The sequence below is a fragment of the Pseudophryne corroboree genome, chromosome 2 (assembly GCF_028390025.1).
Source record: "Pseudophryne corroboree isolate aPseCor3 chromosome 2, aPseCor3.hap2, whole genome shotgun sequence".
NCBI lineage: Eukaryota > Metazoa > Chordata > Amphibia > Anura > Myobatrachidae > Pseudophryne > Pseudophryne corroboree.
The window spans coordinates 279,802,712-279,818,141 of NC_086445.1; the positions used below are offsets into that span (position 1 = coordinate 279,802,712).

General features: G+C 44.8%; 1 protein-coding gene across 6 annotated transcripts in view; it reads left to right on the forward strand.

The window, feature by feature from the left end:
• ENOX1 (ecto-NOX disulfide-thiol exchanger 1) overlaps positions 1-15,430 on the forward strand; it is a 1,047,374-nt gene that overhangs the window by 1,015,102 nt on the left and 16,842 nt on the right. For all 6 annotated transcript variants that reach the window (XM_063952856.1, XM_063952852.1, XM_063952853.1 and 3 more), the window contains one exon: positions 12,132-12,185. In XM_063952856.1, the coding sequence (XP_063808926.1) occupies positions 12,132-12,185 (54 nt within the window). The remainder of the gene's footprint in view (positions 1-12,131; positions 12,186-15,430) is intronic.

Here is a 15,430-nt window from a genome sequence, read left to right on the forward strand (position 1 = left end):
TGTTCTAACAATGTTTGTATGGCTGGTACATTTCCCGGAAAAGTTGCCAAATTTAGTAACACAGTCGAAATTAAGGTCCGTATTTAAATTATTCTGTGCATATATTTAGATTTTTATTGCAGAGAACAGTGTACTAAATAATGTTTTTTAGGCATAATATCCATGAAAATAGTAATGCTATATTATAATTTAAGAATTGAATATAGCTCTTCTCTGACGTCCTAGTGGATGCTGGGGACTCCGTCAGGACCATGGGATTAGCGGCTCCGCAGGAGACAGGGCACAAAAATAAAGCTTTAGGATCAGGTGGTGTGCACTGGCTCCTCCCCCTATGACCCTCCTCCAAGCCTCAGTTAGGTTTTTGTGCCCGTCCGAGCAGGGTGCAATCTAGGTGGCTCTCCTAAAGAGCTGCTTAGAAAAAGTTTTTAGGTTTTTTATTTTACAGTGAGTCCTGCTGGCAACAGGCTCACTGCAACGAGGGACTTAGGGGAGAAGAAGTGAACTCACCTGCGTGCAGGATGGATTGGCTTCTTAGGCTACTGGACACCATTAGCTCCAGAGGGATCGAACACAGGCCCAGCCATGGAGTCCGGTCCCGGAGCCGCGCCGCCGACCCCCTTGCAGATGCCGAAAAGTGAAGAGGTCCAGAAACCGGCGGCAGAATACTTTTCAGTCTTCATGAGGTAGCGCACAGCACTGCAGCTGTGCGCCATTGTTGTCACACACTTCACACCGGCGGTCACTGAGGGTGCAGGGCGCTGTGGGGGGCGCCCTGGGCAGCAATGAAATACCTATACTGGCTAAAAGATACATCACATATAGCCCCTGGGGCTATATGGATGTATTTAACCCCTGCCAGGTCTCAGAAAAACGGGAGAAGAAGCCCGCCAAATAGGGGGCGGGGCCTATTCTCCTCAGCACACAGCGCCATTTTCCCTCACAGAAATGCTGGTGGGAAGGCTCCCAGGCTCTCCCCTGCACTGCACTACAGAAACAGGGTTAAAACAGAGAGGGGGGGCACTTATTTGGCGATATGATTATATATATTAAGATGCTATAAGGGAAAAACACTTATATAAAGGTTGTCCCTGTATAATTATAGCGTTTTGGTGTGTGCTGGCAAACTCTCCCTCTGTCTCTCCAAAGGGCTAGTGGGGTCCTGTCCTCTATCAGAGCATTCCCTGTGTGTGTGCTGTGTGTCGGTACGTGTGTGTCGACATGTATGAGGACGATGTTGGTGAGGAGGCGGAGCAATTGCCTGTAATGGTGATGTCACTCTCTAGGGAGTCGACACCGGAATGGATGGCTTATTTAAGGAATTACGTGATAATGTCAACACGCTGCAAGGTCGGTTGACGACATGAGACGGCCGGCAAACCAATTAGTACCTGTCCAGGCGTCTCAAACACCGTCAGGGGCGTTAAAACGTCTTTTTACCTCAGTCGGTCGACACAGACACGGACACTGACTCCAGTGTCGACGGTGAAGAAACAAACTTATTTTTCTTTTAGGGCCACACGTTACTTGTTAAGGGCAATGAAGGAGGTGTTACATATTTCTGATACTACAAGTACCACAAAAAAGGGTATTTTGTGGAGTGTGAAAAAACTACCTGTAGTTTTTCCTGAATCAGATAAATTAAATGAAGTGTGTGATGATGCGTGGGTTTCCCCCGATAGAAAATTATTGGCGGTATACCCTTTCCCGCCAGAAGTTAGGGCGCGTTGGGAAACACCCCTTAGGGTGGATAAGGCGCTCACACGCTTATCAAAACAAGTGGCGGTACCGTCTCCAGATAGGGCCGCCCTCAAGGAGCCAGTTGATAGGAGGCCGGAAAATATCCTAAAAAGTATATACACACATACTGGTGTTATACTGCGACCAGCGATCGCCTCAGCCTGGATGTGCAGCGCTGGGGTGGCTTGGTCGGATTCCCTGACTGAAAATATTGATACCCTTGACAGGGACAGTATTTTATTGACTATAGAGCATTTAAAGGATGCATTTCTATATATGCGAGATGCACAGAGGGATATTTGCACTCTGGCATCAAGAGTAAGTGCGATGTCCATATCTGCCAGAAGTTGTTTATGGACACGACAGTGGTCAGGTGATGCAGATTCCAAACGGCACATGGAAGTATTGCCGTATAAAGGAGAAAAAGACAACGTCTTTTCAGCCTCAGTCCTTTCGTCCCCATAAGGGCAAGCGGGCAAAAGGCCAGTCATATCTGCCATGGGATAGAGGAAAGGGAAGTAGACTGCAGCAGGCAGCCCATTCCCAGGAACAGAAGCCCTCCACCGCTTCTGCCAAGTCCTCAGCATGACGCTGGGGCCGTACAAGCGGACTCAGGTGCGGTGGGGGGTCGTCTCAAGAGTTTCAGCACGCAGTGGGCTCACTCGCAAGTGGACCCCTGGATCCTACAAGTAGTATCCCAGGGGTACAGATTGGAAATTCGAGACGTCTCCCTCTCGCAGGTTCCTGAAGTCTGCTTTACCAACGTCTCCCTCCGACAGGGAGGCAGTAGTGGAAACAATTCACAAGCTGTATTCCCAGCAGGTGATAATCAAAGTACCCCTCCTACAACAAGGAAAGGGGTATTATTCCACACTATATTGTGGTACTGAAGCCAGACGGCTCGGTGAGACCTATTCTAAATCTGAAATATTTGAACACTTACATACAAAGGTTCATATCAAGATGGAGTCACTCAGAGCAGTGATAGCGAACCAGGAAAAAGGGGACTATATGGTGTCCCGGGACAGATGCTTACCTCCATGTCCCAATTTGCCCTTCTCACCAAGGGTACCTCAGGTTCGTGGTACAGAACTGTCACTATCAGTTTCAGACGCTGCCGGTTGGATTGTCCACGGCACCCCGGGTCCTTACCAAGGTAATGGCCGAAATGATGATTCTTCTTCAAAGAAAATGGACGATCTCCTGATAAGGGCAAGGTCCAGAGAACAGTTGGAGGTCGGAGTAGCACTATCTCAAGTAGTTCTACGACAGCACGGGTGGATTCTAAATATTCCAAAACCGCAGCTGTTTCCGACGACACGTCTGCTGTTCCTAGGGATGATTCTGGACACAGTCCAGAAAAAGGTGTTTCTCCCGGAGAAGAAAGCCAGGGAGTTATCCGAGCTAGTCAGGAACCTCCTAAAACCAGGAAAAGTGTCAGTGCATCATTGCACAAGGGTCCTGGGAAAAATGGTGGCTTCTTACGAAGCGATTCCATTCGGCAGATTTCACGCAAGAACTTTTCAGTGGGATCTGCTGGACAAATGGTCCGGATCGCATCTGCAGATGCATCAGCGGATAACCTTATCGCCACGGACAAGGTCGTCTCTTCTGTGGTGGTTGCAGAGTGCTCATCTGTTAGAGGGCCGCAGATTCGGCATACAGGACTGGGTCCTGGTGACCACGGATGCCAGTCTGAGAGGCTGGGGAGCGGTCACACAGGGAAGAAACTTCCAGGTAGTATGGTCAAGCCTGGAGATGTCTCTTCACATAAATATACTGGAGCTAAGAGCGATTTACAATGCTCTAAGCCTGGCAAAACCCCTGCTTCAGGGTCAGCCGGTGTTGATCCAGTCGGACAACATCACGGCAGTCGCCCACGTAAACAGACAGGGCGGCACAAGAAGCAGGAGAGCAATGGCAGAAGCTGCAAGGATTCTTCGCTGGGCGGAAGATCATGTGATAGCACTGTCAGCAGTGTTCATTCCGGGAGTGGACAACTGGGAAGCAGACTTCCTCAGCAGACACGATCTACACCCGGGAGAGTGGGGACTTCATCCAGAAGTCTTCCACATGATTGTGAACCGTTGGGAAAAACCAAAGGTGGATATGATGGCGTCTCGCCTCAACAAAAAACTGGACAGGTATTGCGCCAGGTCAAGAGACCCTCAGGCAATAGCTGTGGACGCTCTGGTAACACCGTGGGTGTTCCAGTCAGTGTATGTGTTTCCTCCTCTGCCTCTCATACCAAAAGTACTGAGAATTATACGGCAAAGGGGAGTAAGAACGATACTCGTGGCTCCGGATTGGCCAAGAAGAACTTGGTACCCGGAACTTCAGGAGATGCTCACGGAAGATCCGTGGCCTCTACCTCTAAGACGGGACCTGCTTCAGCAGGGACCGTGTCTATTCCAAGACTTACCGCGGCTGCGTTTGACGGCATGGCGGTTGAACGCCGAATTCTAAGGGAAAAAGGCATTCCGGAAGAGGTCATTCCTACACTGGTAAAAGCCAGGAAGGAGGTGACTGCACAACATTATCACCGCATTTGGAGAAAATATGTTGCGTGGTGTGAGGCCAGGAAGGCCCCCACGGAGGAATTTCAATTGGGTCGATTCCTACATTTCCTGCAAACAGGATTGTCTATGGGCCTCAAATTGGGGTCCATTAAGGTTCAAATTTCGGCCCTGTCGATTTTCTTCCAGAAAGAATTGGCTTCAGTTCCTGAAGTCCAGACTTTTGTAAAAGGAGTACTACATATACAGCCCCCGGTTGTGCCCCCAGTGGCTCCGTGGGACCTTAATGTAGTTTTGGATTTTCTCAAATCCCATTGGTTTGAGCCACTCAAATCGGTGGATTTGAAATATCTTACATGGAAAGTAACCATGCTACTGGCCCTGGCTTCAGCCAGGAGAGTGTCAGAATTGGCGGCTTTATCGTATAAAAGCCCATATCTGATTTTCCATTCGGACAGGGCAGAACTGCGGACGCGTCCTCAGTTTCTGCCTAAGGTGGTGTCAGCGTTTCACCTGAACCAGCCTATTGTGGTGCCTGCGGCTACTAGCGATTTGGAGGATTCCAAGTTGCTGGACGTTGTCAGGGCATTGAAAATATATATTTCAAGGACGGCTGGAGTCAGAAAATCTGACTCGCTGTTTATACTGTATGCACCCAACAAGCTGGGTGCTCCTGCTTCTAAGCAGACGATTGCTCGTTGGATTTGTAGCACAATTCAACTTGCACATTCTGTGGCAGGCCTGCCACAGCCTAAATCAAGTCAAGGCCCATTCCACAAGGAAGGTGGGCTCATCCTGGGCGGCTGCCCGAGGGGTCTCGGCATTACAACTCTGCCGAGCAGCTACGTGGTCGGGGGAGAACACGTTTGTAAAATTCTACAAATTTGATACCCTGGCTAAAGAGGACCTGGAGTTCCCTCATTCGGTGCTGCAGAGTCATCCGCACTCTCCCGCCCGTTTGGGAGCTTTGGTATAATCCCCATGGTCCTGACGGAGTCCCCAGCATCCACTAGGACGTCAGAGAAAATAAGATTTTACTTACCGATAAATCTATTTCTCGTAGTCCGTAGTGGATGCTGGGCGCCCATCCCAAGTGCGGATTGTCTGCAATACTTGTACATAGTTATTGTTACAAAAAAATCGGGTTGTTATTGTTGTGAGCCGTCTGTTCAGAGGCTCCTACGTTTGTCATACTGTTAACTGGGTTCAGATCACAAGTTGTACGGTGTGATTGGTGTGGCTGGTATGAGTCTTACCCGGGATTCAAAATCCTTCCTTATTGTGTACGCTCGTCCGGGCACAGTATCCTAACTGAGGCTTGGAGGAGGGTCATAGGGGGAGGAGCCAGTGCACACCACCTGATCCTAAAGCTTTATTTTTGTGCCCTGTCTCCTGCGGAGCCGCTAATCCCATGGTCCTGACGGAGTCCCCAGCATCCACTACGGACTACGAGAAATAGATTTATCGGTAAGTAAAATCTTATTTTTATTACACCTTTTTATCCTGTTTTTAGAGATTATTCTATTACTGATTTTAATTTTATATTTATAAAGGATGTAGATTTCTGTAACAATACTTTCTCGTTTTTTATTCAAAACCAGGTCAATTCAGGACAACCTTGTATTATTATAGATTTAAATTGAGTCACTATTTTGGAATTTCCACTCTAGTGAGAAATTATATTTACAGTTTTTCAAAGTTTTCATGACAGACAATATCCAGATGTTTGTTTTTTTAAACTGGCCTAAACTCAACTTCAAATCTATTTTACAGTATTTGGTCATGTAACAATTATTATGTGAAAAAGAAGATCACACTTTCAAATCTGTGCTTTTATTTATTGGGGCAGAATAAAAAAAATATCCTACTAAGCCTGAAATCTAATAAATGTGACAAATTACACATATCTTATTTAACTAAGATGTCATTAGTGTCATTTAACAAAAAAATAAGGCAATGCAAAGAAGCAATGTGTGAAAGCAGTAATACCACTTTCAGACATATGACCCGGGAATTTACATGCTCAGACACGGGTTTTTTACCTGTGAAAAATCCTGGGTTTTTGCTCAAGACCTCCTTTCACAATATACTTGAGACCTGGTAAATTCCCTGGTCGTCCCCTTTTAGACATAAGCCTGATCTACCCTGGCATTCTACAAGCCTGCCAGGCTGCTGTCATACACACACATACTGTACATGTCACACTCAAGCACGCAATCACACACACACACACCCCTTCTAAAACAAGCTGCTTCTCCCGGCAGCAAGGAGTGCAGCCCCCTCCTTCCAGCACAGAGCACACACCCCTCCTGCCAGCACAGAGCCTCCCAAGCAGCCCCAAACATCCTGTCAGAGGCTTCTAAGCGTGTCCCAGGTGTAAAATCCTGGGTCGCACCATTCACACTTTACCCGGTCTGTTTACCCGGGTCGAAAGTCCTGGTAAAAGCCCTGGTAAATTGCAGGGGTGGCAACCCGGAAACCTGTTCCCGGGTTGGGATGGTGCCTTTCAGACATAAAAAAATCCAGGGTTGATGCGTGTTCATGTGCAAAAACCCAGGATTTTCAAGTATGTCTGAAAGGGGTATAAGTAGCCATTACGGCTTCAATACTGATGAAGACTGTAATTTTGGCCAGGTGCTGCTAATTAAGTGCACTTTAATAATGGATCTTCAGGAAGTGCTACCACCTGTATACAGAAGCAGTCTTGACTAGAGAAGTCAGCTGTTATAAGTAATAATTCTGCAGATAATATACAAAAGGAAAACAATGAAGAAAGTTGAAAAGATTTCTAGAAGTGGGTGTCCAGAGTAATTCACCCAAACATCAGATAGGATCATGCTCCGAACATTACAAAAGACCCCAAAAGCTACAGTACATCCGAGAATCTATGCACCCCTGCAAGCATAGTCATTTGTAAAACCCTGCCCACCGTTAAAGGTCTTCACAGGTGGTTAGTTGAGAGAATGCACCTTCTCTAAACAAACATTGCAATATGGTGGCTACCGTAATTAAATCTGCCCCTGTGTATCACTGCAAGGACTTAATATAATCTATTCAGTATGGCAGAGGTTCCCAAACGCGGTCCTCGGGGCACCCTAACGGTCCAGGTTTTAAAGATAACAATGCTTGGGTACAGGTGGCTTAATAAGTACCTCAATCAATTTGTTTTGATCATCTGTGCTCAGCCATGGTTATTCTTAAAATCGGGGATCTGGCGTTGGTATAGTGACCGGCGGTCGGGACACATAACTACATCCCTCTCCTACACATTATACAAAGAGGGGTACATTATATTCAGTACCTCAATTGCTAATGATCCAGGGGATATTGGTTTCTGCTCAAACCTTTTTGGAACATATCCCAATTTGTCCCATCTCCATCGATGTGACATTGTGCATGAATGAGATGGGACAGGCCCACCTCGATTATTATATAGATGTCTCTGCTTCAAGATTTGAAGTTTAAATGACACTGATGTGCAGAACATTCATCACCCAAATATCTATTTACTAATTCTACAAAGCATGTCCTGAGATGGACATGCACATTGGAAGTGGGAGCATGCCAGGAGAAACCTGTCATGCTGGTCCTGACACAGGGTAAGTATAGCAGGGCTCGAACGTGCTGAAGTTACCAGGTTCATAGATCTAGCATACTATATTCCTCATTGGTGGGCATTAATAGTATATACCCATACTCTTGGACTGTCTATACTGCTTAAGAATTAGGATGAAAGAGGCAGTTGTTTCAGAAGGGTGCTGATCTGTCTGTATGGTGGGTGGCTCGCACTGTGCCAGTGCAATGCGGCTGTTTTTGTGTGACTGTTGCAGCCTGCCTACTACCTTATGCCAATGCTAGTAACCAACAATGTATGCGGATTATTCATGCATCTGCATGTGGAAAGCCAGCCTACTCATTGTTTTTCCATCTGCTGTGAACATTATTCACACCCAGCCTCCATAGGGGTCTGGGTCATTGGGTCAACAGTGTATAGGTCCACACAGAAAAAGGACGACGTGGGTTTTTAAACTTTTTTTAGTGTCGTTTTGTGCCGTAAAACTACCGGGAACCACAATTAGGGCACTGCATCCCCTTGCATGGCTCTGCACTTGGTATAGGTTATTCCCAATCGTAGTCCACGTGGATGGTAAAGTATGAAAAAGTAAAAATGTAAAAAAAAATTGTAAAAAAACTCGTCATCCTTTTTCTGTGGTGACCTTTAGTCAATGTCGACCTTTAAACCGGGTCAGCCTAATGCATGTTGACCTATTGACTCTTGACCTTAGTGTGGTCGACCTAACAACTGCATACCACTCCGTAGTGGGTGCAGACATTCCATCTGAAACATCTCATTCCTCATTCCACTTAATGTATGTTGTGTTACCACTAAGTCACACCCACCTCCTCTTCCTCTCCTGGAATCAAGGTAAGTAGGAAATAGGCAAGAATTAGATTCTTTTGTTATTATTAGTTCTCCAAAACACTTGGAACTGTGGTTTCATGTTTTGTTTTGTTTTGTTTTGTTTTGTTTTGTTTAGACGTTTGGAGAGCTCTTTTTAACATACTCAAAATGACAAACTGCCCCTGCCTTTCCCCATGCTGCACGTAGCCTGCTCCTCCCCATGATCACGCATAGCAGCACTCCTCATAGGGACTGTGCGGAAGCATTTGTGTGGGTGACATTATTAAGCGTGCTGCAATTATTTACTTTTTTTCCCCATCTTTCTTTTTCTTGAACTGTTTTGTTGTTTAATTTGTTGTTGAATTTTGAAAGCCCACTGTGAGCTGTATTGTCTGTTCTATACAACATCAATGCTTAGCCATGAAGTATAGTACAGACCAAATATAAATATCACACAGGGACTCTAGGTTGTCTATAAATCAATGGCTGTCACACTTTAGCATACAACTGAACATATGCAGTAATAACTTACATCACTCACTACATTGCTTTATAAAGCCCTGTCTACAATAAAAGTTAAAGAAGTAATCCTAATATCCGTAAATACAGCAGGAAACAACGAAGCTTATAGAAATAGCTTTCTGCTAAGTGAAATGTTTTATGCATAGGCATGCCAGCTACTATTGGAACACACAAGGCATTCACTGAAAGCTGTTTTTTTATTTGAAATCATCAAAGGTGGCTTATTTTAATATTATTTTTTTATTTTATTATGTTGATCATCATTAGTAATATTATTGTGGTGATGATGATTATTATTATTTTAGGAATGCTAGAACAGATGCTTGCAGTTATTTTAATCATTATGAAAAGATGATGTGCTGGGTTCTAGCATCTTTTTCTGGGCACCGCTTTCAAGAAACAACCCTAATTCTCCCATTGCTTTCCCTGCAGAATGCAGTCCATGTCATGAGTACCTGTTATACAATGACAAGGGTTCTTGATCATTCACATGTTAGCAAGTGTTTAATTCCACTTCTGAAATACTGTGTTGTGTATTTTATGTGGGTTAGTTAAACATTCTTTACGCTGTGAATGAATAAGAGCAACGATCCCTAATAAAGCTGAATTTTAGGAAATGTCACACAGGAGCCATTCTTCTTTCACGTTTGAGTTGCTGTATGTAATCGTCCCCAATTGAGGTTATTCCTTTCCATCAGTGAAGGTGTCCTATGTCACAGGAGCTTTAGTCACTCGGTTTACAACCTGCTGACGGCAGCTTCAAAGTGCTCGATAGAAATCCTGTCCAATTGAAATCCATTATATTTGGGCTACACTCATTATATTCGTTATCAGCCATTAAAAATAAAGCAGCCATTAGTGACCTGCATTTCTGTACAGCTTCTGGTGTTATGGTAGAATTATTGGACGGGCTTACTGGGTATTGAAGGGATTCACTGCTAGTTCATTTATTCCAGGACAGTGTTTAGAGGCACCCAGTTCTCTGCACCTGTAGCAGATCCCACCAATACCCAGGTGCTTCCTGTCAGGTTCACGAGCACCCAATCACTATTGCATAGCATAGCTGTGGATAATGCCGCTTTACACCATAGCTTGGTAATGTTATCCACATTGGCGGTTGTCATAGAAATCCGGGGATGTCAATGTGACTTATTCTAGGCTGGGACTGAACATAAAAAAACAGGTGGGATCAGAGCTAAATCTTCACTTCTACAGTTATACAGTAGACTTCTGTAAATAGTGTTCTGCTACTGACTGGCATCGACTAGTGTTGCAAAAGAGAAAAAGAAAATTAATCAAAGGCTTAAAAAATATCCCAATCCCCCCTCTGGTTCCATTCCCAATCCCACAATGTGTCACACATTATTAGACACTGATGCAGTCTGCCACATAGAGATAACAATATGCATGAATGTCATGCAGAATGTTTGTGATCCCAAAGCTTATTAAGGCGCACCATAACTGCAAAGTTAGCAGCATAATTAAAGGGCCCTTAGCTGGTGGTCACTGTAGTAGCTGCTATCCCAAGAGTAGTTATTATTATTATTACTACTACATTTCATTTATAAGGCGCCACAAGTGTTTCGCAACGCCGTACAAAGGCCAGTACAGGGAGACAAAACTTAACATTACAGTAAATAGATAACAAAAATAGTACAGGTAACAAAGAGCACCACAATTCTCAAAACATAATACATCTTAGATATAAGTGAGTGATCAGCGCACTACTAGGAGCTGGTGGCCATAGATAGAGATGAGCCTTTACCAGCAGGGGAAAAAGCGGGTAAAGATGTTTGCTGAGTAGGAGAGGGCTGTGAGTGAAATGTGTCGAGAAGAGGGTTTTGACAACAAGAGGAAAGAGGGCCCTGCTCTGAGGAGCTAACAATCTAGTAGGAAGGGGCGACAGATGACATGAGGTGCAAGACGGCGGGAGGTAGCCTGATGGCATGGTGTAAGCAAAGCAAAGATGGTCAAGGCATGAGGCAGGGGGATGGAGGAGCAGCCTCAGGACTAGGTTATGCATCGGAAGGGTACGCTTTGATGAATAGGTGGGTTTTTAATGCCCGTTTGAAGCTTTGCAAGGTCGGGGAGAGTCTAATGGAGCGGGGGAGCGCGTTCCCCTGAAGGGGTGGAGCAGTGACCAGGGTAGAGGAGAGGCGACGGTCCCTGGCTGACCGTAGGGGGAGGGAGGGAGTATGAAGGGAGAGGAGGTTGGAGATGTAGGGAGCAGTGGAAACAGAGATGGCCTTGTATGGGAGGGTGAGGAGTTTGAAGAGGATTCTGTAAGGGAATGGGAGCCAGTGCAGATTTTGTCGAAGGGGAGTGGCAGATGTGGAGCGGCGGGAGAGGAAGATAAGCCTAGCTGCAGAGTTGAGGACAGATTGGAGGGGAGCATGATGGGAGCAAGTGAGGCCAGTGAGGAGAACGTTGCAGTAGTCAAGCCGTGAGATGACCAGTGAGTGGATAAGTTTAGTTGCACTCTGGGAGAGAAATGGACTGATACGAGCAATGTTGCGTAGCTGGAACCGACAGGATTGCGCCAGAGCTTGGATGTGGGGTGCAAAGGAGAGGGAAGCGTCAAGAGTGATGCCCAAGCAGTGGAGTTGGGGAACAGGGGAGATGATGGTGCTGTCAAAGTGATAGAGATATTGGCAGGAGGTGTTACTCTGGCTGGTGTAAAGATAATGAGTTCAGTTTTGTCCATGTTGAGCCATTAAACTTCACTGCTATACTAAAAACCCTGCTTGCTTTGATGGCTGTGATGGATCCTGACTCTTGTGCTTGTGTGTATGGAAATCTTTCTATTGTATAACATGGGTTATTTTATCTCTTTATAATGCAGTGTCATTTATGGCTAATGCTGACTCCTTATTGTACTTTTGCATGTTGTTTTTAAAGTTGTTTTTGTATTTATATGCAGACAAAGTAATATTGTGTTTTTTATTCTTGTGCAGCTTAAAAGCGCCAAAGAGGGTGCAGATTGCAACACCCATGACTACCTCACCAAAGTAAGTACCATGGCATGAAGTCGGGCACATCCTGAGCAATCAGTACCTTGTTAGCATTTTTCTCCACTCCTGCAGAATGTTTAACACATCAACACAAATTTTTCATGTAGCGCCCATGATACTGTAATTGTTTGCATTGTTTGTCATTTACAAGGCTTGCTCATCTTACTCATTGAACTGGCACTGTTTAGGAAACACAAGGAAATAAATCACATTCCATTGTTCTAGGAGGAAAAAAGATGAACTGTCTCCATGAAAGCCAGGATAAACTTTGCTCAAAAATATCCGTTATTCTGAGAAGCAATTATTAGGGTTCCATTCATTTCCTAGTTTCATTTTAATTAATTACATGGATATGCTGTAAGTAACATTAATCAGCAGAGGATTTGAGAACAACATAGAGAGAAATATTTTGTGTTGGGAGCTTAAGTTGCTTCTGGTCTAGGCATAACTTTAATGAGATTTTATTAAACACATGAATTTCATTTGTAGTTTATTGTCAGTATAAGGTGTAAGTTGCCCATACACTGGCAGATCTGTTCCGTCAGCTGAGAACTGCACCCTGATAGATAATGGTCATCCAGGAGTGTTGTTTCCGTCAGTCCTGATGGGTGTTAGGGGGAAAATTTACCAAACCATAAAGTGTTACTTATAGCAAGCAATCTGGCTGATTTATCAGATGCGTTTTATAAAGTGATATTTTGCTACGGGCAACTTCTCTGCTTGTCTACTTCTACATTCTTTAGAAGGTTTCATACATTTCTCCTTTAATCTTGTGGCTCACCATCAGATGCTGGTGAGGCTGCTTGTTATTTCGGTGCAGTTACCCATTTCATCACCAGTGTTTTGACGCATGTAATAAGCCCATGCTTAATTGTTCACAAATGTTTATGCCTGTATGCTTTGTCTGTAAACATATGTTAGCACACACTTGTTATAATAGGTATGCGTAGCCTGACTTAGTGTGAACACTGCAATCTGACGCTTCCAAATGAACAGTTTTGTGTATTGGTGGCACTATAATATAAAGAGGCAATAATAAGATATCATAGTCACATGCATTCAGAAATCATGCTGTGTAACACATGGAAGAATACACATAGTGCCTTTATGGCAATTTGCATAAAAACAGACCGAGAACAGCAGCATATGACTGTGCAGAAGAGGCATATTACTGTATTTGCCAGCAGATTAAAATGGCTGTACAGGGACTGACTGTGCAGTATAGACAGGCAACGGAAGACTGCAAAGCAGTAATCAGGGCTCAAAGGAACTAACCAGCTGTCGGATAATTCAGTGCGTAATCCACTGCATTGATCTGTAGGTTTAAGATTCAAGAAAGGCCTGACAGCATTGGGTTTTCAAGTCAGACTGCAGAGCCTCAGGGCACAGAGCTGCAATTTGGGGGAAGTGGAAAGTAGTGAGTAACAGGAGGAGTTGGGAAAGCGTTTCAAGAGTCTTACAGATTACTGCATACACGGTCTGCATGTGCTAGGTTCTCATTATATGGCATCTACACTGCATGTTTATGGGAGGAATGTAAGACCCTGCAGTCAAACAGCAACCTCAGTGAACAGTGTGTAACATGCAGTTTACTGTAATCTGCTGATTGTTTATTATGCCGTGTGCAACTGATTATTCCACATTGGATAATGAGGATAATTCAGCAGTATACTAATTAAATTGATGACAACGTGCTTTATGTGAAATAGTACAATGAACACCGGCAAGTAATTGAAGTTGACCTTGCATTTTATAGGACAAAAGACATGAAGTGTTCTTTATATACAGTGTATGTTGGACCTGAGGGGATTGAAAGAGATGTAAGCAATGTACATCCTTCAGATTACAATAAAGCTATTCAGTGGGCATTATCTACCGCTGTGCTACAGATGATAAAGGTGGCTTTTCTTAACACAATTAGCTTGCCCCTTTATATCAAGGGTACTTTGAGAAAGTGTCACTTCAAACCATTCATAGTAAGCTGAAATCCCCCAGTACCTGAACAAAAACAGTTTTTCCACTTTAAGATTAGAGCCTGTCGCTGATTTATTTTGGGACACCTTCACCCGCTCAGTCTCACTCACCTGTTCAGCCAGTTGGCCTGTCCTGATATTTCTACCTGCAGCTCACTGTAACCTTTCTGTGGAAGTGGAGGGGAGGCTGGCTGTCTGCAGTTGCATGGAAGAATGGCAGACTCTCCAGCCAATGCAACCTTGTCTCAGTCCTCCTTTATTGCCATATTACTGGATTATATTGAGAGAGACCATTATTACACAGAAACACCTTCTTGTATTGTTGTAGGTCAAAGCAGGCTTGCACCAGTTGCCATGGAGTGTGGGCATGGATGTGTCCTCATATATCTTCGCTGTCGCCGTACTAAACAGCCCTTATTGGCACACCAGGGCTGGTGAGACTGGCACCACCACCGGGGGTTAGGCTCCTGGGGGGGGGGGGGGGGGGGGGAGGTTTAGGCTGCAGGGAGGATGGGTTAGGGTCAGAGGGCCAGGTGGGGAAGGTAAGTATATCCCTGTCGGGATTCCAAACATCAGGATGCCGCAGCCGGTATTCTGACCGCCGGCAAATCAAACCCAACCTGTTGCAGCAGCCCATGGTTTTAATTAAATCACAAGGCTTTGTGACAATGGAGGCTAAGGGGGATATCCAATTACCGGGGCTAATTGTCCCGCCAGGGGCTAGCTAATTAGACCCGGTAAGCCGCGGCACGCGACGGCTTATCGGGGATTTTGTTTCATCTGCCTCCAGCAGGCGAAGCAGAATCCCTGGAAACAGCCCGGTTTCACACGAAAACACACAGGTTTCATTGAACCTGTGTGTTTTTGGGAGAAGGATTTTTTTTTTACAGGCGATCCATCTGGGCAATATTATCATGACTCCTAGTAAAGATGGCCCTGTCCAAATGTGCTTACATTGATGCATAAGGCAAAAGTGCTTAATTGATGCATATGGTAGCAGAGTAACAGTTGTACAGTAGCTGCTGGTTGGGAAAGTGACTATTGGTGGACGTAAGAAACACTAGTCATTGCACTCCATACTGCATTTATAAAGTCCCTTGGCTCCATACTAGAACAACTGCTCTCTGTCAGTCCATGGGGTATATTTATTAAATGTAGAGAAATCTACCTAAGTCTAAAAAAATATGGGTGTATTCACCCATTAAGTGCTTCACCCTCTCATCAAGCCTTCCTGCTAGAGTTAACTATCTCCAGGTATTGCAGGCGATA